Genomic DNA, 23,412 nt, shown 5'->3' on the forward strand with positions numbered 1-23,412 from the left:
CTCTCTGGGACTGGGGAAGTACAGTATGATCTTCTGCTTACATAAACACTCCATGTAACAAATAAATGAGTGTGCATTTGCATGAAAAATTATTAATAAAGCTAAATATCGATCTATTTTATAATGCTTTGCTTTAAAAATCTATTCACTTTGATCATTAGCTGAAAATAAAGGTAAGTTTATCAAATTTGTAATTCTGTTTTGCACAAATTCAGTGTCTACATCTCGGGTAGTTCCTGTGTATCTGCTGATCGGGGATAAAGCAAATTGCTTAATTGTCGTACATATTCTTTTGCCTTTCTTTCTGTCCCTGTTTCCCAATCATAGTAAGATCAGCAAGAAGAGGCTGCGCATCTCCCCAAGGTCAGGTTCTAATCTGTGTGATGGTTGTGACTATGGTAACAGGTCCCAGAGGAAAACTCTGTTTAGATGTGGCTGCTTCACAGCGGCTCCACGCCTGGCTAGGATTACAGGCTGTGCACTTGCAATCAAATATAGTTGCTTTATTGTTGCAACTTTGCTAAAAGTGTCAGATAAAAAAAAAAGAACTACTATTTGTAATAGAAACAGATCACGTTACTTTTTTGGAGCATAATCTATTCAGATTTTTTTTCTGAAAAAACAAAAGCAAATACAAAGAAAAAAAGATTTTATCTTTATGAGTATTTTCTACCTGAAAATACATAAAATACAGAATATTGAGTTGTATCAATAGGTGTAGTCACTCATAATGGGTATGTTGGGGTGAACTGAACTCTCTGGCTGAACATATGTTGGATATTTGACCAATCATCTTGGCAGAATTGTATGAGTTCATTTAAAATGGTTAGATTTTAGACTTAGTCCATAGATTTTCCTGAAACTTAATGTTAGCCATCTACTAGGTTACGGTCAATTTGAAGGTTTTGGAGGTAATTTTCCATTTTCATTTTCCCACCTTTTTTTCTGCAACGTATCAGTACCACTCAGACAGAGGGAACCAGAGCTAAGGCATGGTGCTACTACTTCAATGCCTGTGAGTGTACTGTGAAGACAGCAACACAGTGAGGGCTTATGCCTTATGTCAGAAAAAAGAAGAAAACTCCAACTCCTGCACAGTTGTGAATAAAACTAAACTGGCAAAAGTGTAAAACCCAGTTCGCTTCTAAAGATGTTTCAAAGTCAACAGTTTCCAAGCAGTGGATAGGCGAAAAGGAAAGACATTAAGCCCCGGCGTGCTATTGATGGTGCTGAGCTACAGCAAAATGGATGCTGTGACCGGTAAGTAGGCTTTAACTCTCTGAAAGTGGCACTTTTGATGGCAGTTTGGCACATTTTTTTGTTCCGCTGAATGTGGGACGTTTCCTCCATTTTCATACACAATCCAGTGCAGGCGCATATCCCACGTACATCTGTGCTCTGAAAGGGCATAAATAATGGAAGCTGCAGACTTTGTTATAAGTCTGCAGCTTCCAAAAATGCCCACAGCACCGTTACATAACGGCAGAATGGTTTATGAGAATAACAAATTAACACAAGTAAAAGCCGAGTACAGTGACATGCTTGACTTACCTTCTCTGAATATAACCATAGATTTGTTGCCAGGTCTCCTGATCATCTTTGTTCATTGACTTCTTTAGTGCTTGATGAAAGAGGTTAACTTTTTTTTTTTTTCCCAGTTAATTGTCTTTATTTAAAAAAAAAATACAGGGCAACTTTTACATTGCTGTTTCCAATGATCTGTGTGTTTAATTTAAATATCCTCATGATCAATGTTCTGCTTGTCCTATGTGGATCCTGACCAAAAGAACAAGATCTCGGATGTGATTGACTGAGATAAAAGTAGAGCTGCCGCTCCTCACTTTCGAAAGGAGCCAGATCACACACTTTAGGCATCGGATCAGAGAAACACCTGGACCTTAGAGATCTCAGAGAGTGGGCTATTGTGAATCGGTATGTGATTGTCTTGTTTTAAAATAAAGTGGAAAAAAAATCCCCTCACTATAAATGGATTTTAGTTTTGCTTTTTTTGGAAATTATTGAGGATGAGTTGAGATTAAATGGTGAACATAATCATCTAATGTCTTCATGTCTTACCAGCCAGGTAACATAACAGTTGTTGACAATCTACTTCTTGTATTACCACTGATCTGTGAGGTGAATCATGACAGACTGGAGCTCAACATCGTGCTCCAGTCGAGAGGTAATGACTTACCTCTCGATTGGATAGATTTTAGTAGATATTATGTTCAGGAACAAGATCACTAGTGAAACACATTATATAAAGTAACAACACACAGATGTTTTCAAATCTTTCTTTTTGGTAATTATGATAAGCTTCTGCTTTTAGCTGACAAAAACATGACATTTAAAATTAGGTTATTACATCAGACCAATACAAAATGAATAAGCAGATTTTGGGCATTATGAAAAAGTATTTATTATGTGGTAAAGTGTTATTTTGTTACCCTAACCCCTAACCCTAACCCTAACCCTTTACTTTGACAATTAATTTATTGAACATAACTGGCTGAACAGCGGCTGGCGGGAGAATAAAGTAGAAGAAGTGATTGTTGCTCATCTTGTTGCCACAACAGAAACGACTCACTAGCATGGCTACGCTACAGAGGTATGTCAGAATAAACTTTGACTTTACTGACATTATTATATGCGGGAACGCGTTCTGTCGCAGCCATATCGAGCAATTTGACAAACAGAACACATTTTGTGGTTAAAAATAGAAGCTGTGCTATCGCTCAGGAAGTGAGTTTGTTCATAATACCAATTCTTACTGAAGAGGAAACTCCCAGAGAGATGATCGTAAAAGGCCAAGATTTGAGCATGCACTTTATTTTGGGCCATCTGCAACATTGAGACACGAGTATCTGTATCGCTTGTAGAGGAACTCTAGATGAGGGTGTGTAGGGGAGAAAGGCCAAAGGTGGGGCAGTTTCAGGGTCAAACAGTGCTTGAAATTAGAGTGACCACTGCAGCATCTGTTGCTCATTCCATATTCACTGACTAACTTGACCCTTCTTGATGCACGAGGGAGAGAGAGGGTTGGGGGAGGAGGTCACACACAGTTGGCGTACCTCACCTCACTACAGACAGAAACCAAAATCCATCTTGCGCTTTTCAGTCGCATGTCTTTGTGACAGATGTTTCCAAATACGGACATCAAAATGCATTTTCTGAAAGCAAAGAATGCCTGTCCCGAATTGAAACGATAAATAAAGCTTGGCAAATAATCCCAAGCTGATCCTAATATATAAAATGTTTAGAGGTCTCATGAAACAAACAAAAAAACGATTTAAGAACTAAAGACCCCCACGGGGAACTGAACCAACACTGATTAATTCAAAGATCAGACGGGGGGAAAAAAATAAAAATACAGATGTTTGATGCAGTCACGACATGGCGCCTTGGTGCCTATAAACTGCGGACTGTTTCCTCACCAAATGTGGGCTAGCCCACCTAATCAGCAGCGGGCGCCCGAATCCTCACTGGGGCCGGTGTCACCGCCCTCGTCACTCCTCAGAAATGATTGCACTTGGCCACAATAGATTTTAAAGAGGAGCTAGTTATTATGTGTGTGGGATCACTTCATTTGTCCCACTGATCTTTCACCCTCAGTCATAACGTGGGTGCTCTTGAGAGTTTTTAGAGATGATATCTAAACATTGCACACACTGTCTCACAGCAATGTGAGGGGAAGCAAATAGTGAAACGTATGCAGATGGTATCTATAGTAACTGTCAGCAGGTCTTAATGACCTTACATGTGAACAACAGTAACGGTTACATGCATATAGTGGCTAGAAAGTTGCGTAACATGGTGCAAAAAATAAGCAGTTTGAACTCGCTGGAGCACAAAGAATAGTTCAGGGCCCTTCAGCTCGGTGTAATGACGGCAGCAGTGGCGCACAACTTGTTCTAGGGCATTCACTGGACGAAACTCAGAGAATTAACACACATTTGCTACTCTTACTGTGTGTGTGTGTCTAAATAAAGTCTTTGCTAATGACTTACCTCTCGCAGCAGCTGTTCATCTCTTATGAATGTTTTCTCCGAGCACCACCAAACTCATCTCAGCCTCCTTCTCTGATTGGCTGTTGGATTGTGAGAATTGCTTGATAGTTCTTGACGCATGACAAAACAGACATGAGGTTATGTAATAAATTAAGAAGAGTTAGGCGTATAATTGAATACTGTCCGGACTTTCAAAATCTCGTACTGGGTTTACGTTGAGTAATTCAAATCCAAATTGTTGAATTTGTTTGCTTTTGTCGCAGTGGTACATCTTTGTTTGTTCACTCTTTTTCTCACTTTTGTTTATTCATTCTATAGTTTTTAAATTATGTTAAAAAAGGAGAAGATTCAAAAGAATGGAATAACAAAGCAAAACTGGTTTTAAATATATAACTCGGGACACTACAAGTAAGATGAATATTAAAAACAAAATTCTTCAAAAGTATAGTAAAAAGAATCCTTTTTCAAAGCTTAAAGCCTTCTTTAAATGTTTTCCTATTCTGAAGGGCATTCTAGCTGTTTCCTCTCCCTGCTATTTCTCTCTGCCGTCCTTGTTTGCAATTATTGCTGCCATTAACTTTATGTTCTCTGTCATTTCCTTCTCTAGTAGCCACACCTGCACCAGTGATTCTGTGTACGGCTGTATATATTTTTTTCCCCTGCACAAACACACTGACAAATATACTGCAAGTATTAACTTTGTGTACTTTCTCCCCCTCTTCTTCATACTAGAACTTTAAGAACTTTACTTTTTAAAATTTTCCTTTTAGCCTTTAATTAACTCCTCTTTTCAAGAAAAAGGAGCTGTTATTCTCTCAGGCATGTGAACCCAGTCTGCTTCTCAGAGCAAAATGATGGCGTCAAATTCTGCCGCTGAAACCTGGAAACAGAACTCCGGTTCCTAGAATGATTTAAACAAAAAAATATTCTTCGAGTGTACAAAGGGAGGACGGATTAAAAGTAAATTCCTATCTAGGTAAGAGGCAAAGAAAGACAAAAAGTGAGAACAAATCATCATCATGATTCATTCAGGCTGTTAAACATGAATAAATATAGCCATTACTTTAGTATTTGGAACTTTCTTTAACTTTCATTTGTATGACATTCAAACAGACCCACAGAGTGTTTTATGTCACATCGTAAAAGTAAAGCATGTTTTTTTTTTCTACCACCACATGGTTTGAGGATATCTGGGACAATGTGGAACTACGTGTTTTGTGCAAGGTCGTCCTGACACTGGAGGTGTGCGGACGGGATTACCAAACTGGAGGATATTGCCGCTTTCTGTTTAAGATCCACAGCAGCCAGAAAATAGTGCAAACTTCTAGCAAACTCTTTATATATGGAGTTACAATTAAAATGTTGTGCTAAATCTTTAATTCTTAAAATCATTTGGAGGAGATTTTCATTAAGTGGAATAGTACGTCAGCATATGTCTGTTAGCAGTCTGTCTTCATCATTTTTTATCTGTTAAATGTCAGTTTTAGACAAAAGCAAAAAAATAGTGTTTGTAATAGATCCTATTTCTCTTATGTCGCATCCGTTAAAAGTGTATGCATTAAAAAAAAGTTATATAATTATATTTCACACAGACCTCCAAATGATAACACTCAGTCATGCCACCTTCACACACACACGCGCACGCACACACGCACACACACACGCACCCACACACACCACTTGTAAACCTGTTCAGTGTGTACAATAAAACCACAGCAACTGTGCATGGAACTCAGACCAGTCCGTTTGTGTTTACGCATCTTAAATCAAGTTATTATTTTTTTAAATTTCCATCGAAGGAAAACCAGCTTTTAAAACACCCAAGGGAGCTGTTTTCTGCAGACCGCAGGGCTACACAATCAAAAAGTAGTATTCTAATGATGCCTGACAAGACTGTCAGATGATATCCTCCAGGGTGCGATGATGCTTTACATTACAGTGGGGGATCAATAGGAAAGATGACTGCAGAGGGAGAAGGAGTCAGGAGCCTGCAGTGCACTAAGCATTAGGCTTGTGCTAATTCCTCTGAGTCCACTTGACCCCATGAAAACTTAATTCATTAAAAAATAGATTCCATACACCTTATTTAAGGAATTACATATAAACTACCCATAAAATATATTTATACCCCTTTGGTCTTTTTCACATTTTGTCACATGAAGGGTAGACAATATGCAAGGCTTGTCTGTATAGGGTAAAACTAATACTGCACACAAAACTGAAATCACCATCTCCACTGGGAAGTTTGGTGATGGCAGTCTCATGCTGTGGGAATGATTTTATTTTTTTGTTAGCGACAGAGAAGCTGGTCAGAGTTGAAGTAGAAACCGACCTGAAAACCCAGCTGGGGCTGTAAAAGATTTCAGACTGCGACAAAAGTTCACCTTCCAGGGTAACCACCTTAATAAGGTGGATAAAAGAATGTTTTGGATCAAAGTATAGTCATATGCTCCAAAAGATTTGTAGCTATATCTGTAGAAAAAGATATTTCCGCAAAATATTGAGTCGGGTGGTATGAATACGATTCATTTGTAAAGATTCCAAAAAGCATTTTTCCTCTCAATTTCCAGTCATGTGATGGTTTGGGTGGGTCCATTTCATACAATTTCAATAAAATACATTGAAGCGTTTGGTCGTTACATGACAAAATGTAAATACATTTCCAAGGAAAGAATACTTGGGTGGCAGCTGTTGTGTTGTGAATAATGAGGATAATGAGAAGTTGCTGTTGAGGCGTCATTAAGGCATTGAACAATGATTTAATGTAGATTCATCCAGGTCATGGAAGTGGGTTCAACAACAACAACAAAAAAAGTCCTCAACAAAAATCCTTCAGTGAAGTCATCTAGTAGACTCAGCTTGATCTTTATGGTATTTATGAAAATCAAACATTTGTTGATTCTCATTGTTTATTTTTTCCAGTCAAGATCTAAGACATTTTTTTTCGTTAAAAAAAAAAGTCATAGAGTATTGTCGGGCAGGATCTTGGGTTGTTTGAATTGGTTGTGAGGCAGAACGTGTCATCTGAATCGCTTCGATTTCTTATGAGATGATTAGCAACCATCCAACTGCTTGAACGTCAGTGAGATGCTCAGCTAAATCCAGAGCACCAAAGGCTTCAAGTAAATCCAAAGAGCAGAAAAAGACAGCATTAAGAAACTTAGTCACATCACAGTGGACAAAACCAGGTTTTAAAAATTCCACTATGCCGGTGGTTCAGCTGGTAGAGCATGCTCACCATGTGAAGAGGCTGTAGTCCTCTATGTGGTTGTCCTGGGGGTTCAAAGACCATTTCTGCATGCCTTTCCTCCCTATTTACTGTAAAATAAAGGCTTGTAGATCCAAAAAAATCTCTTCATAAAAAAACTAAAAAATCCTGCTTCCACATTCCCTAAGCAAAGATTTATCCAGGTGCTGGGCGGTTGAGTTATGCAGAGGCTGTAGTCCTCAACACAGTTTGTTCTGGCTTCAATTCTCTTTACTGCATGTCAGCCACGTCTCTGTCCTCCGTTTCCTGTCCATTTACTGCTAATAGAGGCCACTATAGCATAAAAAAACTAAGTTAACCCTCCCTAAGTATACTATTTGCTATGATTGCATAAGGTAAGCCTGGAAAAGAATTAAACAAAGCAATACATATTTATGTTTGGAAATCTGAAATAAAAAATAAAATAAAATAAAATGTCTAGACATTTCCACAGAAAATCCCCATAAAAGGAAGAAATGACATTTTAAACACGTCTTTTATTCTATTATTTTCAGCATTTCTTTCCCTTCTGGTTTGATACCGAAGGTTCCATTTTTGAATTGTAAAATTTGGAACACAGACCTAAGAAAAGAAAAAAACTAAAAAGAAAGATGTTTTGTCCTAAATTCTCTGGTAACAGTTCTACGATTCAGTTAATAAAGATGAGCATGAGGAACACATGCTGTACCTTCACAACAATCTGTTGTCTTTCTTTTCCTCCATCTATACCAGCAACCTGAACAGAACACGCCTCCTTCTCCTGAGGCGCTCAGTTTCTTTGTTTCTACTTCTGCCAAACACCTGTGGAAAAAAAAAGAAAAGAAGTCAAAAGCAAAGAACTAGTGGGAGTTACTCTGACTAAATTTATCGAACGGGCAACGGAGCACGCTCAAAAGATGCTGCCAAGATGTTTAGGAATGCCTGACTCTGTTAAGATCTCCCAGGAAAGAGAGCTGCATGTTCCTGCCGGTCAGACTGGAAAGGTTAGAAACGCTCATTAAGGGTTGATTAAAATTGTATTTTGATGGCAACTCAATGACTCTCAGTGAGTGTTTTTATGAAAAAGCGCATTTATTTTGATCAGAATAAGAATATGGTTCTTGAATTAGTCCATGCAAACAAAACAGATTTAAAATGACTCTGAGCCCAGTGGAAGCAAAACAATAGTTTTTGAGAAATTGCAGGAATTTCTCAGAAATTCCTGCAATTACAGGAATTTCTGAGAAACTTCCTGTAATTGCACAAGTCCATGCAGATAGAATCGAAGCGCATGCATTTAGACACAGACACACTTTTGTTCACTGCTTATTGAGAGCCGACCAGAGGAAAACAGTATCTTATGTTCCTTTAAACTGTGATGGAAAATCATTAACTCCTTAGAGAAAAGTAATTAGACGGCAGAGGCACAATGGTGAACACCGACGGTTTCTCTTTCCTATGGGTAGAAGCAACAAAACAAAGACAGTTAAAATGGTATTTTCCTCTAAACGATGATCAAAACTTTGATTTTATTCTTTGCCTGCTTGTAGGTATATGCTATAGAGAACCTATTGTAGATTTTTTTTTGATAGCTTGTTTTGACACAAATACAATTCAGAACATTCAGATTCTGCCATGTTAGGAAGAACTTCAGTGTCCTTTTAATAGGATTCCAAATGATGTACCAACACAAATGAAGTGAAAGAAAATTAAAAGCTTCATGATGTTCCAAATTTTTCAATAAAAATTCAAATAATGTGTCGCTTGTTTGCATTCAGCCATCTTATCAGATGGTGAACGTGGTCCACCTTTGTCTCACATAGTCTAAATACAAACATATCTGTACTGTAAAAAGCTTCAGGAGCTTGCTTCTTAAAACTAGCGAACAAACAGCATCAAGTAGACCAAAGTACGCATCGGGCAAGTCGGGGATAAAGTTGTGAAGAAGGTCAAAGCTGGGTTAGGTAACACAATATCTCAGGCTTTGAACTTCTTGTGGAACACTTCAATCCATCATCCGAAAATAGAAAGGGTTGGGCACAACTGCAGACCTACCAATAACCATCCAGTCCAACATGTAGCAAGGAGAACATTAATCAAAGAAGCAGCTGGGCCTGTGCTCTGGGGGAGCTGCAGATGGCTTCGATGGGAAGATGGCCGGAGCTAAATTCAGAGCTAAAATGGCACGAAAACACGCTTATTGATATAAGTTTATTCCTATACATATAAATTGGAAAATGTATATTTATGGGCACTTTCCTGCCAATCTTATTTTTCTGAGTTACTTTGCTGATATAACCCCAGAAGACTTGCAGCAGGTCCTTTGGGGACGTTTTTCACCTTTAATAGACTTTTGCAGAATCAACCTATGCTGCTCTAACTGCGTGAAAGGGTGATTCTGCAAAGTCAGGGGCCGGAGAGAAATGTGTGCCAACCCTTGAACGATTTTTATTGATGAACTGAGGGATACTTTTCATAACTATGAACTACTTTCTATCACATACAATCCCAACATGTAAGCGTGTGACTACTTGACATTGTGGAAGAACTTTACGGCGCATGAATTCTTTTGCAAAGTCCTGCACGTATAATGCGTCACCACACGAGTCCATTAGCGCCTGTGACTTTAAAGATTAGACACATACAGGTGCAACAACCTGAGGAAGTAAAAGAATACAGAATAAAGTTCAACTACTTCTGAGACGAACATTGCAGAGGCATGTCTGTGACGACTGGATGTCGGCGTGTGAGTCCTCATACAATTTTTGTTGTTGTTGCTCTTTTCTTGTGAGCATCACAGATATGACGGCGCAGAAACCACGTGTTTTACGTAATGGAAAGCCAATCTTTCAATTCAACTCCTCCTCTCCGCCTCTTCCCAACAGAGGTAATTCATGCGAACGTCTCCTTCCCTTGCGCGCCGCACTTTTCGGAGATGTCAGCAGCGTGGCGATGAAAAGACTTGGAGCAAATTAACCCACAGAGGGGAAGAGACGCGAACGCACTCCGGGAAATGCACGGACACACCACCAAGAGCCCGAACCTGGCTTCCGCGGAACCGCTGCGGCGTGGGACCTCATCTGTGAGAAATTAAAACTGGGGCTCGCTGTGCTCGCTACATGTCCTCTCCAAAGAATACGCCTCGTACGAGACGCGAACTGGGCTCGGTCCCGCCAGCTATGAGGCGTTCCGCCGGGGCTGTCGTTGCAGCAGTGTGTGCATAGGATGCATCCTCCCCTGGCGTTTTGATGCTGTGCAGATCCACCCTCCTCTCTCCTCAGAGTGATGAACTAACAGGCAATGATTTTCTCCTCGGAAATCAGCCGTGGTTTCACGTCTTCACGTTAGTTGTGTTTGTTTACGGACGACCCGTCTCCTCCAGGTTGCGACACATGCAATTTATAGAGTATTTTTTCTATTGTAGACTAGTTGAGGGAGCATCCTCCACACACGGCAGAGGGGAGAAGAAAACACACCATTATTCCGAAGTCTTGACAGACACTGAATGCTTTTGAATGAAAGCGCACGGGACTTGGATCTATAGCCCACTTGTTTCTTCCCTTCTATGTTCCAACTGGTAGCCTTGTTCGGGGGAACTGATCCAATTGTGTTATTATGCAACCGCAAGGATCTCATCTATATCTGGGTGTTTAAGCCACGGGATTGCTCTTCGCCCAAATCAATGTGGTTTCTTTGGAACATTTTCAGCAAAGGAACGCATATGCTGCAGTGTCTTTGTGGCAAGAGTCTTAAGAAAAACAAGAATCCAAGTGGTAAGCTCATCACCATGTTATGCATCTCTGTGTCAGCCGGCGCGATGCCTGTGCGTGTGGGTTTAAGTGTGAAAGAGTCTGGGTTAAATTGGTGTTTTTGTTTGCGTGCGTGTGTGTGTGTGTGTGTGTGCGTGTGTGTGTGTGTGCATTGTGGATCTGCAATCATATTTATGCAGCCGGTGGATCATGCAGAGGCAGAAAGAAAGAGGAAAGGGAGGGAGGCAGGGAGGGAGGGAATGGGGGGGGGAGGGGGGGGTATACAACTTATTCTGTGCGGCTACTACGTATCGGAGAGCCCAGGTTTGTGGACGCAGCGCACAGACACGCATACAGCAACAACACCCCCCCCCCCCCACCTTCCCCTCACCGCCTCCCTGCATCACCACAACGCCGTGATCTCCTAACTTTTTAAATTACGCTTGCTCACTCTCTCTCTCTCTTTTCGTCTCTCTCGCACACACACACACACACACACACACCCACACACCCAAGCATGATACGCCGCAAACGCTCACACACACTGAAGCTAGATGCTCTCTCAGAGGTTCAGATTTTCTTCTTTTTTTTTTCTTTCTCCCCCTCCTGATTCCTGCTAACTAGATTATTCCACCATCGGGTTGACTGCAGCAGCATCCCCCCACCCCCCCCTCCTACTAACCCTCCTCTTTTACCCTGCATCCCTTCTTTCTTAAATGAGCTCCACTCGCTGTGTTTCCTGCCAGTAGGAGACAGACCAGTCTTTCATGTCTGTCACTTTGCTGTAAATGCGGGCCAGTACTCATCATGCGGGTGATTTTTTTTTGGGGGGGGGAGGGGGGGGGCACTTTGTGTCGATCTTATGTAGGAAGAAGAAGGCAGGTGGTTCAAAGGTGCGAACAAGGCTCCATGTTGCAACAGAGACTCCCTCTCCACCAACACTGTTCCCTATCCGTTGCTTGAGCAGTCCATCATTTTTTGGCCACTCAGTAGTGTTTACCATAAGTGCACTGCACAGTGTTGCTTATTCCTTGGTTTCAGGGGCCACAGGAGCCTCTGGTTTTCTCAACAGGCTGCCGAAAAGCAGCAGGCAAGACAGCAGCAGCGTCAACCTCATGCATCAGATGTAGAGATGTTGTGCCCAGCAGCAGCAGCAGCAGTACAGTTTCTGAACGCTGCAACTGCAGTACAGTAGATCAACGGCATCGTCCCACTGTCGTAGGATTATGTCTCGATGACACTGCCATGTTAAAACCATGACTCTGTGCCCTTAAAATATGCTGAGGTATATTATGGAATATTATGTGACAGATCAACAAAAGTATAGTACGCATTTGCACTTTGTCAGCCAGTTAAATAACTACCAAATAATCATACATAAATACTCGTGGACAGATGTTTTCATAGTTACATTTTATAGCATATTTAGAGAGAAAAATGAATGGCAGCAAAGAAAGTATCTGTCTTCCTCTACAAGTTTGACTTGTTCATGACTTTTAAAGCATCTGATAGATTAAGAACTTTTTTTGGCAGTTTGGATAAATCTGAATCTGTTTTGATAGAGGCCCAAAGGGTAGACTAGAATCAAGTTTATCTTGTTTCTAAACAAGGAATAGTTCAAAGTTTATCTGGTTTTATTAGTGATAGTTGTGCCACCTGTGGTGGAAAGTTGTCATATCATTATAAGTTTGTAGTAAAGTCCTCAGAGATGGTCAAATGGGCTCCTTGCCTTAGTTAATTTTTACACTATAAAAACACTTGTATCTATGCTTCTTCGGTCCATATGACGTATTTGCAAATATTAAATGTCAGCAGTTTTGCAAGAGATCATTGTTATCTCGCTTTTTTGTCAGCTGAACAGCATCGGGGTTTCAACACAAAGTTAGTTTTTAACTTTGGCTTGATCAGGTGCATTGAAACATGCATCTGCCTCAATTAGTGGCTGATACTATCTTTTAGATAGTAAACAAGGAATTCAGATTCTTTTTTTTTTTTTAAAGGTATTGTCGTTTAATTAAGCACTGTGGTTTACACTCAACTTTAGGGTTTTTACCCAATCATGGGACATGACCAGATTGCTGCTTCCCATAGACTAGACATGCACTTAAGCAAATGAAAACCTGTTTATGTGCAACTTACACTACAAGCTGATGCATTCCCCCAGGCTATGCTGTCCTGGTCAGAGAGCCATATCATCCATATCAAACATTATCACTGGCACTGGGCCATGACTGTCTAGTTGTGACTGATTGACTGACTGTCTGCTGTTTCGAAAAGCTCCTCTATGATCCTACGTCCTTTACTTCAACACAATGAGGGCAGTCAATTAAAGCTAACACTGAAGTGCCAGTCGACTGAAATCTGAAGCTGCCACTTTTGAAGTGAGAGTAACCGATATTTACTCCACAGATAATTTTTGCTAAATTGTAAACTGACGGTGTGGACACAAAACCCATTTGTATGGAAGCGGCAGATGGAGCTTTTAGTTTATTTTACTAATATGTAGGCTAGAATACAGCCTACATCTTTAACTCTTGTCAGTGGGGTGCTGTGCTGTTTCAAACAACTTCAAAGCTCCAAACTTATTAATTCTGCACAGTCAGAGAAATTACACTCACAATTAGTTTTAGTTCCAGTAAAGTAAAAAAAAAAACAAAAAACAAACAAACAAAAAAAACAGTTGGATCGAGTAATAATCTATTTTTCATTTGAGGACAGTGAAACCTTTGTGGCTCTCTGTCAGTACAGACAACTGTTTCTAATACGCTGCTCACCGCACTCGAGCTGCAAAGGCCCAGATAAAAGTATTTTTAGTAACATAAAGTGAGATAACGCAGTATGATCTGGCCTGCCAGACTGTATCAATATGACTCGTCTTTCTTGATGCTAAACAGTAACATTAGATCTCAGACGTCGTTCTTTCTTTAATCGTTCACATGCTAAAGTTTAATGTTTGCTCAACGCTAAGTTTACATTTGCGATAGTACTTGACTTGTATCACAGTGCAATGCCATGTCCATATGTTTATTAGTCTTTTTGATAGACTGTTAAAAGCTTCATTTTTCCACTTTGCCTCACTTTTCACCTGTAAAGTGGGTTTGCATCCTTCTCATTTCCTTGTTATTATGATATTACTTTGATCATCATGCTACAAACCAAATGGTAAAATGCATTTGTCTTGGCTGATTTGTGTAGCTATTGTGCATATGCTTGCAGCAGCAAGTCTTTCAGCAAACAGCAGATCTCAAAAGTTTTACACAGCCCTGTTAAAATAACAGGTCACCTTCCTAAACTTTTCTGCCTTTAGTGTGACGGTACAGTTGCACTGGAAAATGATCAAATCTTTTAGCCGGTGACTGTTAAAAATATAAAGGTTGGCCAAACTTGTTTGCAGAAATGTGAACATGTTTGAACTATTCTTGAGTCAAAGTACTCTTTGATTCACTTTTAGCACTAATCCTTTATTAGGAGGGTTCATAAATCTCATCGTCCAATATCTTGACTTATTATTAATAATTATACATTATGTTTGCTACTCTGCTCAAAAGTCTGTCTTAAAGCAGATATCTGGTGATCCTAAATGTATTTTTTGTCAAAATTATATCAGGACTCTAGCTAGCTCTAATTTTCTTCATGTGAAATTATTTCGTTGATTTGGATTCACTCTAATCCAAATCAGAACACATGGGCTGACCCATGTGTTCTGCTGCAGCTCAAATTACTGAAGAAGTTAATAGTGGTGTCAGTAGAAAGGTGTGTATTGGACTTTGTTGAGTATCTGTAGGTCCAGCAGCAGACCAATCAGGGGTCAGTGCTGATCACTGATCACCTCTGAAAGCACCAACAGTGGGCGCGTGAGGATCAGAGCAGGATCATGAGCAACAGGCGGAACCAGTGCGATGCAACGGGCATTGTTTTGACTTTGGATGCCGTGATGCATGTGGATGTTAGTTTGACGTATGCCACCTAGGTAGGTTTTGTTGCACACCTTGTCATGGCTTCTATCAGCTGAATAATACGCTCTGTCACAAAGCAAGAACGGCTAAGAAAAGCTTTTGGGACGAAACAAAGAGCTTTGGGCATTTATCCAGTTGAAGATCAGTGGGATGTGCTGCACATTCATGAACATCCCACCGCACAACTGATAGCACTAAAAAGATTTGCAACATCTTGGTGTCAGACACCACTGTGGGTTTAGCGGAGCCCCTGGCTCAATGGTCAGGGCGGTAATTTGCAGCAACATGTAATGCCCAATGTTTTACCTGATTACTGTATCAAATAACACAGAAGAACTGCATGACAAATTGAGCGATATGTTACATTTGGTCTGCATATTTCATTTTGGGTTCGATCACCATCACTAAATGGATTGGAATATTAGAGTATCTTTATTATTCCTAACCGTCTCCTTATTATCTACTTTGGCATACCGCTTTGACTTAAATTCGCCAAGCTTCTTAGTTACTGACTTGCTCGTATTCTACATCAATGTCATCACTTTCCGTCCAGGTTGCAGTTTCATTTTTCATATCTTTCGCATGTTCTGCATAATCTAACCTACCCCCCTTATGTTAACCGCAGCATAACGGCGTCAGTACATGTCTCGGCGTACTTCATTAAGTCGATTAACCAAAGAACCAGCTGAGGAGAAAATATGAAATTACAGTTTCACCCTGCAGCTTTTATAGCAGTGACAACTGTGCCAATGTCAGCACAGATGCCATTGTGAAACTTTGAGAATGTCAGAGAATAGCACACTCCGTGGTTATAAATGACAGGGATTTATTGAGAATTTTTACTGCAAATGTCAGAGGGAAAAGTTAAGTCTGAAGTTGCGTTGCGTAATGAGGCTGATCTTTGACTGGTACTCATTGACATAGCTCAGGTTGGGGACCCTGTAAAAATGTAGATGTTAAACAGGCAGTTTCTCCAAAGAGCAGCCTTGCACCGAATGTGTGAAATCAGTGGGTGGCTTCCTCAAACTTGCACAGCAGTGGCTCTGTGACAGAGAAGCGACAGTGCAGGTCACAAAACACCCAGGACTTCTTCTCATAGTAGGTCATGGGATTGCAAATTCAACTCAGTTTCAGTATTGTGTGTGTGAGATCGAGGCGTCAAACCAACCAAAGCTTCAGCATTCAGGGTTGTTTTGTTGTGACCTGATTATTGTAAACTTGGCGAAGGACAGCAGACACTGTCATACAGTAATCATTTCTCAGCAGAAATAGTTCGCTTTCACACAATTATTGGCAAAACACAACGGAGACCCATCTTTAACTTTGCGGCAGAGGCCACCACATTCTTATTTAAATTATCTTAGTACTTTTACAAAGCCATGGATTTTATCAAACATGCCTGTCCATATATTAATTCCCCAAATAACCAAATGACAAGTAGATGTAGTGCAGTGGTTGTTATGGAGATTCAGTGACTCCAAGTCTTTGCCGCTGTTCTTCTCTGTGACACTAATTTTATGATGTTTACAACCTTCCTTACTGTGTGTGGCTATCATGATATATCTGGTCGTCGTCCAGCCCTGTTTGTCGCTGTTTATTTGGACATTTGCTACTTTTTTAAGTTTAAAAGTTTATTGTCCTCACTATATGGGCAGGTTTTTTGGGTGAGTAGTTATCTTGTTGTTTTCAACGTCTGGAATGCTATGTTCTATTATTTTTCCTATTTTTAAGAGCGAATAAGATTTTCGGCTGTCATATCAAATCTGTACCCCAGAAATTGCTAGTTATAAGTAACTACTCCTTCTGAAAAAACTTTAAAAAAGTCAAAGTGTACTGTACAAGAATTGCTAGGTGTACTCTTTCGCAAAAAGTAATGATTTCTTACCATTACCATGACAACAAAAAATATCTTGTGAGTTAATTTGCTCAACAGGTTGTATTTCATTCCCAAATTCTTTGAGAAATGATGCCACTGTTGTAAAGGTGAATATTTTTCATGCTGCTTAGAAGTTTAGACTAACTTTTTTTATCTTAATATTCCAAAAACGTTTACAAGACAAATTAAAGCAGCTTAAAATGTCAAATCAACTGAATAAGTAAAAAAAAAAAAAGACAACAAATAATTAAGACCATTAGTTTGGTTGAGTGGAGCAATTTTTGGCATCACCTGTTTATGAACTAAACATCCTTTTAGCGATAAATTATATCTGACAGCTTTCTGAATAGGCTGTTAATGCTTTTTAAAGAACAAAAGCTCCCTTTGGCTTGCCACAGTAAACGCTGCTTTGTTGTGTTGCACGTATCTTCAAGCTTTGCCTGTCAGCTTTATGAATTTACAAGTTGGAATCTAGTCATTTTTTACTGTGCTTTTTCTTTTTTTCTCTGCTAAGAAACATTTTCCCTGTAAGAAACCCTGGTGCTGGTCTCTATCTTTACAGCTCTCATTTCAAAACATGACCTCCCAAATGCAGTTTTTCATTTTCCAGAATATTGTCTGTATCTGAAACCAGGTTTTTGTGGAAACAAAGAGACGGCAGTGTAATTAAGAGACGGGCATGATTAAAACAAGAACTCTCACAATTACAGAAAACAGCAGGGCTGCCTATAAACTTCCTCTTCTAAACGTCACTGCGTATTGCTAGGTTTCCTACATAAACATTGCAGGAGGTTTGCGAATGGCTGATGTGTTGAAGAAAATCAGTAAATTCTAAAATCATCAGCCAAAGAATGCATGTTAACATATGTTTTGAGCCACACTCTCACATGCCCTTACAGCAGGGTTGAATAAAAAAGGTACAAGATAATTGTGAGCCATTGTTACAAAAGCGAAACATATTTTTAGTCTCAGGATAATTAGGGCACGATTGACTTTTCATAAAGGAACAAAAACTCAGGGATTCCAGTCCTTCTTCAGAGTAATTCACAGGGAGAGAAGTCATGTGTTGGTGCAGTGGGCATGCCACAGGTCAACAAGAGAGCCTGTTTCATTTTCATCTCTCTTGGTGTAGTAATGGCAGAGCATGATCAGTTTATGCAGTGAATTAATTGTGACTATGTCTGTCCTGATCCTGTGGAATATGCCCTGCTGGAATTTTAAGAATCAAGTTCTTGGCTGCCATCTGCTCCCCTCTGAGAGGCAATCAAGTTTACATACAAATCAGAAAAGAGAAGGGGAAAAGCATGTAGTACTTCCATGTACCAAAAAAATAATAATAGAGAAAACAAAAGATAGCTTCTCAAAGGAGAATACTTATGTGTGATATGTAATATTGATAAAAAAAAACAAAAAAAAACAGGTATTTTGAAGATGCTCAGTCTTCCATAGTCCATAGACTCTTTGGTCAGGGGAATAATAAAATACGGACGTCATTGGAAGAGCCTGTTGTCCACAATGCACTTTGGAAAGAGGTAAAAAAAAAAAAAAGAAGAAGCACAAGGGAATCTTAGTAAATTTGAAAATGTATTTATTTTTGTCAAAAAAAAGATAAACAAGACTATCCAATTATTAACCGAGTGATATATTTGATTTATTTTTAATTTTCATGCCTAACAGTAAAAGAAACCCTAAAAATACATTTTGTGGAAACCACAGACATCCCATAAACCCAATACTAACAAAAAAGATTCCAACATAGAAATTGTCACCATATTGAAAAGCATGTCCGATATGCATGAATTACTGCATCAGCTGAATTACAACAAACTCTGTCTGTCTACAGAAAGTAAGGTAAGCCTGTTTTAATTGCAACTTTCAGCTGATCTGCATCGTTGGTCTGGTGTCTCTCGTCTCCTTCTTGACAACAGACTCTCTGTGCGGTTTAGGCCTGGCCAGAGTCCTCGACTATTAACCACGGTGATGCTTTTGTCATTAAACCAGGTATTGTTAGTTTAGAATCGGATACATATCGGATGTGATCATGACAGAAAGAACGAGGTCATGGATACAAGCGGCAGAAATTAATTTCCTCCATAGGGTGCCTGGGCTCTCCCTTAGAGATAAGGGAGAAGCTCGGCCATCTAGGGGGGACTCAGAGTAGAGCCGCTGCTCCTTCACGTTGAGAGGAGTCAGTTAAGGTGGCTGGGGCATCTGATAAGGATGCATCCTGCTGCCACCGGGAGGAGGCTCTGGGGAAGACCCAGGACACGCTGGAGGGACTATGTTTCTCGGCTGGCCTGGGAATGCCTTGGGATTCCCCCAGAAGAGCATTAAGTGAAAAAAATCGGAATCGGGTCACTTCAGACTGCAGTGTGAATGCAGCCTTCGTTCCCCTCTGCGATATAATATAGTGTCCCAAGTCAAGACATTGATCCACGACACTTTGCATGACGTGAAAAGTCCTCAGTCCACTTTCCACTTAGCTTGGACAACGGAGGCCTTAGATTTATTTTTAGTATAAAATGAACATCTCATTTCAGAGTAAACCTCTCAAGGGAAAAGCAACATTTCTAATTTGACTAAAATGTAAAACAGCATGCTGTTCTTTGTGAGAGAAAATTCTATAAAGCATGTTGAATTGTTAAAGAAGAAACTGTTGTCAGAATGAACTGCTGGGAGAAGCAGCGAAGAGGAGCTGATTGCTTTGTGATTTGAGTGCTACCTGTGGTGTTATGAGTTGCTCAGTGGAACATGTAGTAGAAAGATAAAGTGATTACTGTGAATGATGCTGATTTAGCAAAATAGATTGTCGAAGAAATGTTAGGTTGCTTATATATACTGTGTGTGTACACACACAGAGAAAGCACTTCTTGATCTGCCAAAGGAACCTTAAACCTCGTGCACCAAAAGCAGAAACACATCCTCAGCTTTCTCCGTCTTTAATGGCAGCTTTAGTTCTGCGGCGCATGTGAGTTATGTTTGACACGGAGTGCTGAAATTGGCTGTTCGTGGATGGGCGCTGACAAGGGCTTGTCAGATGTGAGGTGAAAACGTCGGCGAGCGCAACAAATTTTTCTCATTTGTCAGTTTTATGAACATCACCGTCCTGAATCATTTTGAATCATTTGAGCCCAGAATCGTTTCGGCTCAGGCCTCTCAGTCGTAGTGTTGACGCCACTTCCTTTGGTCTCTGTCGAACAACTGCAAATGAGGCCTGAACAGCTCATTCCCAATGGACTTGTGACGGTACTGCAAGCATTACATTGCATTTGCATCACATCTTCATTGGCCAGGGGAAGCAACCCTTGGCTTACGGGTTCTTCAACATTCGTTTAGCAATTATGGATGGACGGATGCACATGTACAAAAAAAAAAGTCAGGTGATATGTGCCTAGCAGAAGAAATGTTTTTTGAATTAACTTCTGAACTGAATGATCACTTTATATTGTTTCCACCAAGCCACCACAAAATCATATGCGTTCATAGTCAACACACAGGACACGATATTCCAAGTGGTGAATAAAGTTGCTTGTTAGTGTCACATTTCTGTTTTGACTTAACTATTTTGAATATAGTTAAGTCAGTTTTCTCGCTGCACAGAAAGACGTCTTCTGAAAATTTGACTTTGCTGTGTGGGGTTTAGTTGTGGCTTCCTCCCACAGCCCCAAATTGCATTTGTTAGGTTAATTTGTGTTTTTTAATTGGCTTTAGAAGTGAGTGCGTATGGTTGCTTGTTTCTATGTTGGCTCTAAGGGCTGCTGGAATGATCTCCATCCCACTTTTGACCCTGAAAAGGGCAGAAATGAGAGAGCAGAAAATGGACAAACAGCTGCCTTCCACTCTTACTCTGTTATTATTAAATAGGAATGCATTCTTTTCATGGTATAATTAATATGTTAATATGAAGAACTACATACTAGAGCTCAAAAGATTTTGTTATACCATATTATGGTAGATTACAATAAGTCAAATTTATTCCAACTCACTTGTTGCTCTTCAGTTTCTTTCGCCTTACCGGTTTCCTTCATTTCATGTTTCTTCTTTAACAAAAAAAATCACTATGCTGACCCAGATTTCATTGTTCCTTAAATCGACAATAAGAAACTGCAATTATATTGTTAGATATAAGAGATTTAACATGAAACCACAAGATTAAAGCTTAAATTTTCTGCCTGTAATTTGGCAAAAGGATTTTGCGTGCAACCATGAATAGCAACATTTTCAGTGTCATTAGCATTACCTATAAAATACACATGTGGATCAATTATAGGTTCTCTTCATAAAAAAGTGATGTGTACCGTATTTTCTGAACTATAAGGCGCACCTAAAAACCTTCAATTTCCTCAAAAACCGACAGTGCGCCTTATAATCCGGTGCGCCTTATATATGGACCAATATTGAGCCACAACAGGTCGAGCAACTACGGTAAGCAGCTGGCGACTTCATTTTCGCCCGTAGAAGAAGAAGCGTGCAGTGCATGCTGGGATAGTTGTCAGAACGCTGGTTTGTTAATAAAGTTTGACTGACCTATCTACCTACGGTCGTCTGCAGGTCATTTAGCACCACTTTCTCCACGAACATGCTGTGCGCGAACGGAGAAGGGTGCCCATCATCCGGCCACACCCCGGCCCAGTGGCGGAAGGCTCTCCTCGCCGACCAGAGTCGGACTGTTTTGTTGATATTCCAAACAAAACAGTGAAGCAACAGTGCAAAATTTAGTGCAGCTCCATCTAGTGGATGCATAACGTAACTCCAGCCTCTACTGTCGCATCTATTCTATGCGCCTTATAATGCGGTGAGCCTTATTTATGAAAAAAGTTTTAAAATAGGCCATTCTTTGTAGGTGCGCCTTATAATCCGGTGTGCCTTATAGTGTAGAAAATACGGTATATTTCAATATAGTTTTGTCGCATTTGCATGAAGTTTTGTCGCATTTGCATATTAGATACATGAAAATAATGCAAATTCGTCTGGTTTTTCTCTGATAAAATGACAAATGGACTCAAATTATATAGTGCTGTATAGTAGAGTCATTGGGATTTATCAGCAAGCTGATTTGTCTGTGCCGATTTCCTTAATTTTGGGAGATCGGTGATCGGTCGATACTTAGATGTGAAGCCAAACTTCTCCCCAATCTTATGTACTTCAGCAAAGGTCTAAAAATCAATCACTGTCCTTTTCTGCTCTGCTGTGAGACAGGTTTGACTGACAGACTGGCCCACCAAGTCATGTCTGCACATTTGCAGTTAACAGTAATCACTGCCCTGCTGCAGGTTCAGTGACTTTCTTGCTACATTTAGCGACAAATCAGAAAAAAAATAAATAAAAAATCAGTATCGGCCAAAATCGGAATTGGTAGGTCAGGCTTTTTGAAGATAGTAATTGTCGATCGGCAAGAAAACTGCAATCGGTGCACCTCTACTAGGCATATTCAATCTCTAATACACACATATTCATACACAGACTAGCAGACAATTTGCTCAGGGGCACATTGACATTTGGCAGGAGGAAGCTTGAATCAAACCCCCAACTTTCAGATTGCAAGATGACTCCTCTTTCTGTTGAACCACAGTTGTCCTAAATGCAGATCGTAGTGATGTTCCATCAATTAAATTGACTATTTATCTCTATAAATGAGATGTATATTCATCTAAAAAAAAAAAAACATAAGGCAGTTTTTTTTTCTGAGAGTCATTGCTTTTCACATTACTCTTGCTTTGAATGTAGGGTTTGTCGTAACAGCTGCAAAATTGCTCAGGCGAAGGAAGCAGCTTGATTTGAGGCGAAAAATAAAAAATAAAAAGCTCTTTTGACGCTGACTTATTGTGGCTGACAACCGCTGAGTGTTCACACTAAATTTTGATAAGCAAAACTAGTCTCTGCTGACTGGATAGTGAATACACTGTTTCTTTTTGTTGTTTTTTTTTTAAACGTAGCTTGACACCTGCAGACACAAATGTTCTTAATCAGGGATGTGCCTATGATTTTATTTGTTGTCGACGCAAAGACGAGTGTGACTCATCGCAGCATTTGTTTTGGTGCCTGTTGCTCTTTTATGTTCTCGTATAAATGTGAAATACAGAGCTTATTTAAGACTGCGAACATAATATGAGGAACTTACCAGTACCGAGATTGTGTAAAAATTGCTATCTACAAATAAGGAGGCTGTATTTTTTTTTAAAGACAACATTTCTTTCCATGAATCCTGTGATATTAAGATGCGTTTGAAAGCAGTTTGATCGTACGGCATATGCTCTGTCCACTTTGGTAGGCTGTCCTGTGTCTTCAGGAAGCCTCATAAATCATCTTGTAATTTGGTTCATTCCCTTCACTTAACAGCAGGAGCTCTGTTACACACTGTATCATCCGACTCTCCTATGCTGTTATAGGTGTTGGGGTGTAAAGCCAGGCTTCATAGCCTCCTGCCTAAACGGTGTCAGAAACTGCCTTTTTTTCACACCTTCCGACATCAAATAGGAAGTAACTGTGTCAACGATTTAGTGAAGCTTTTCATGAAAAGAGTTTGCAATGAGAAGCGAGGAGTCTCTGGAGTGATGCCTTCTTTTAAGAGTTCATAGGTGGAAGTTGTCACGGTCGG

General features: G+C 39.9%; 1 protein-coding gene across 1 annotated transcript in view; it reads left to right on the forward strand.

Moving 5' to 3' along the window:
* Positions 1-9,744: 9,744 nt before the first annotated feature.
* The window catches only part of fgf14 (fibroblast growth factor 14), a 112,229-nt gene continuing 98,561 nt past the window's right edge, over positions 9,745-23,412 (forward strand). The window contains exon 1 of the mRNA XM_008433250.3: positions 9,745-11,006. Within this exon, the coding sequence (XP_008431472.2) occupies positions 10,799-11,006 (208 nt within the window). The 5' untranslated portion in view covers positions 9,745-10,798. The remainder of the gene's footprint in view (positions 11,007-23,412) is intronic.

Source organism: Poecilia reticulata, chromosome 2, assembly GCF_904066995.2.
Source record: "Poecilia reticulata chromosome 2, P_reticulata-male-v2, whole genome shotgun sequence".
Taxonomy (NCBI): domain Eukaryota; kingdom Metazoa; phylum Chordata; class Actinopteri; order Cyprinodontiformes; family Poeciliidae; genus Poecilia; species Poecilia reticulata.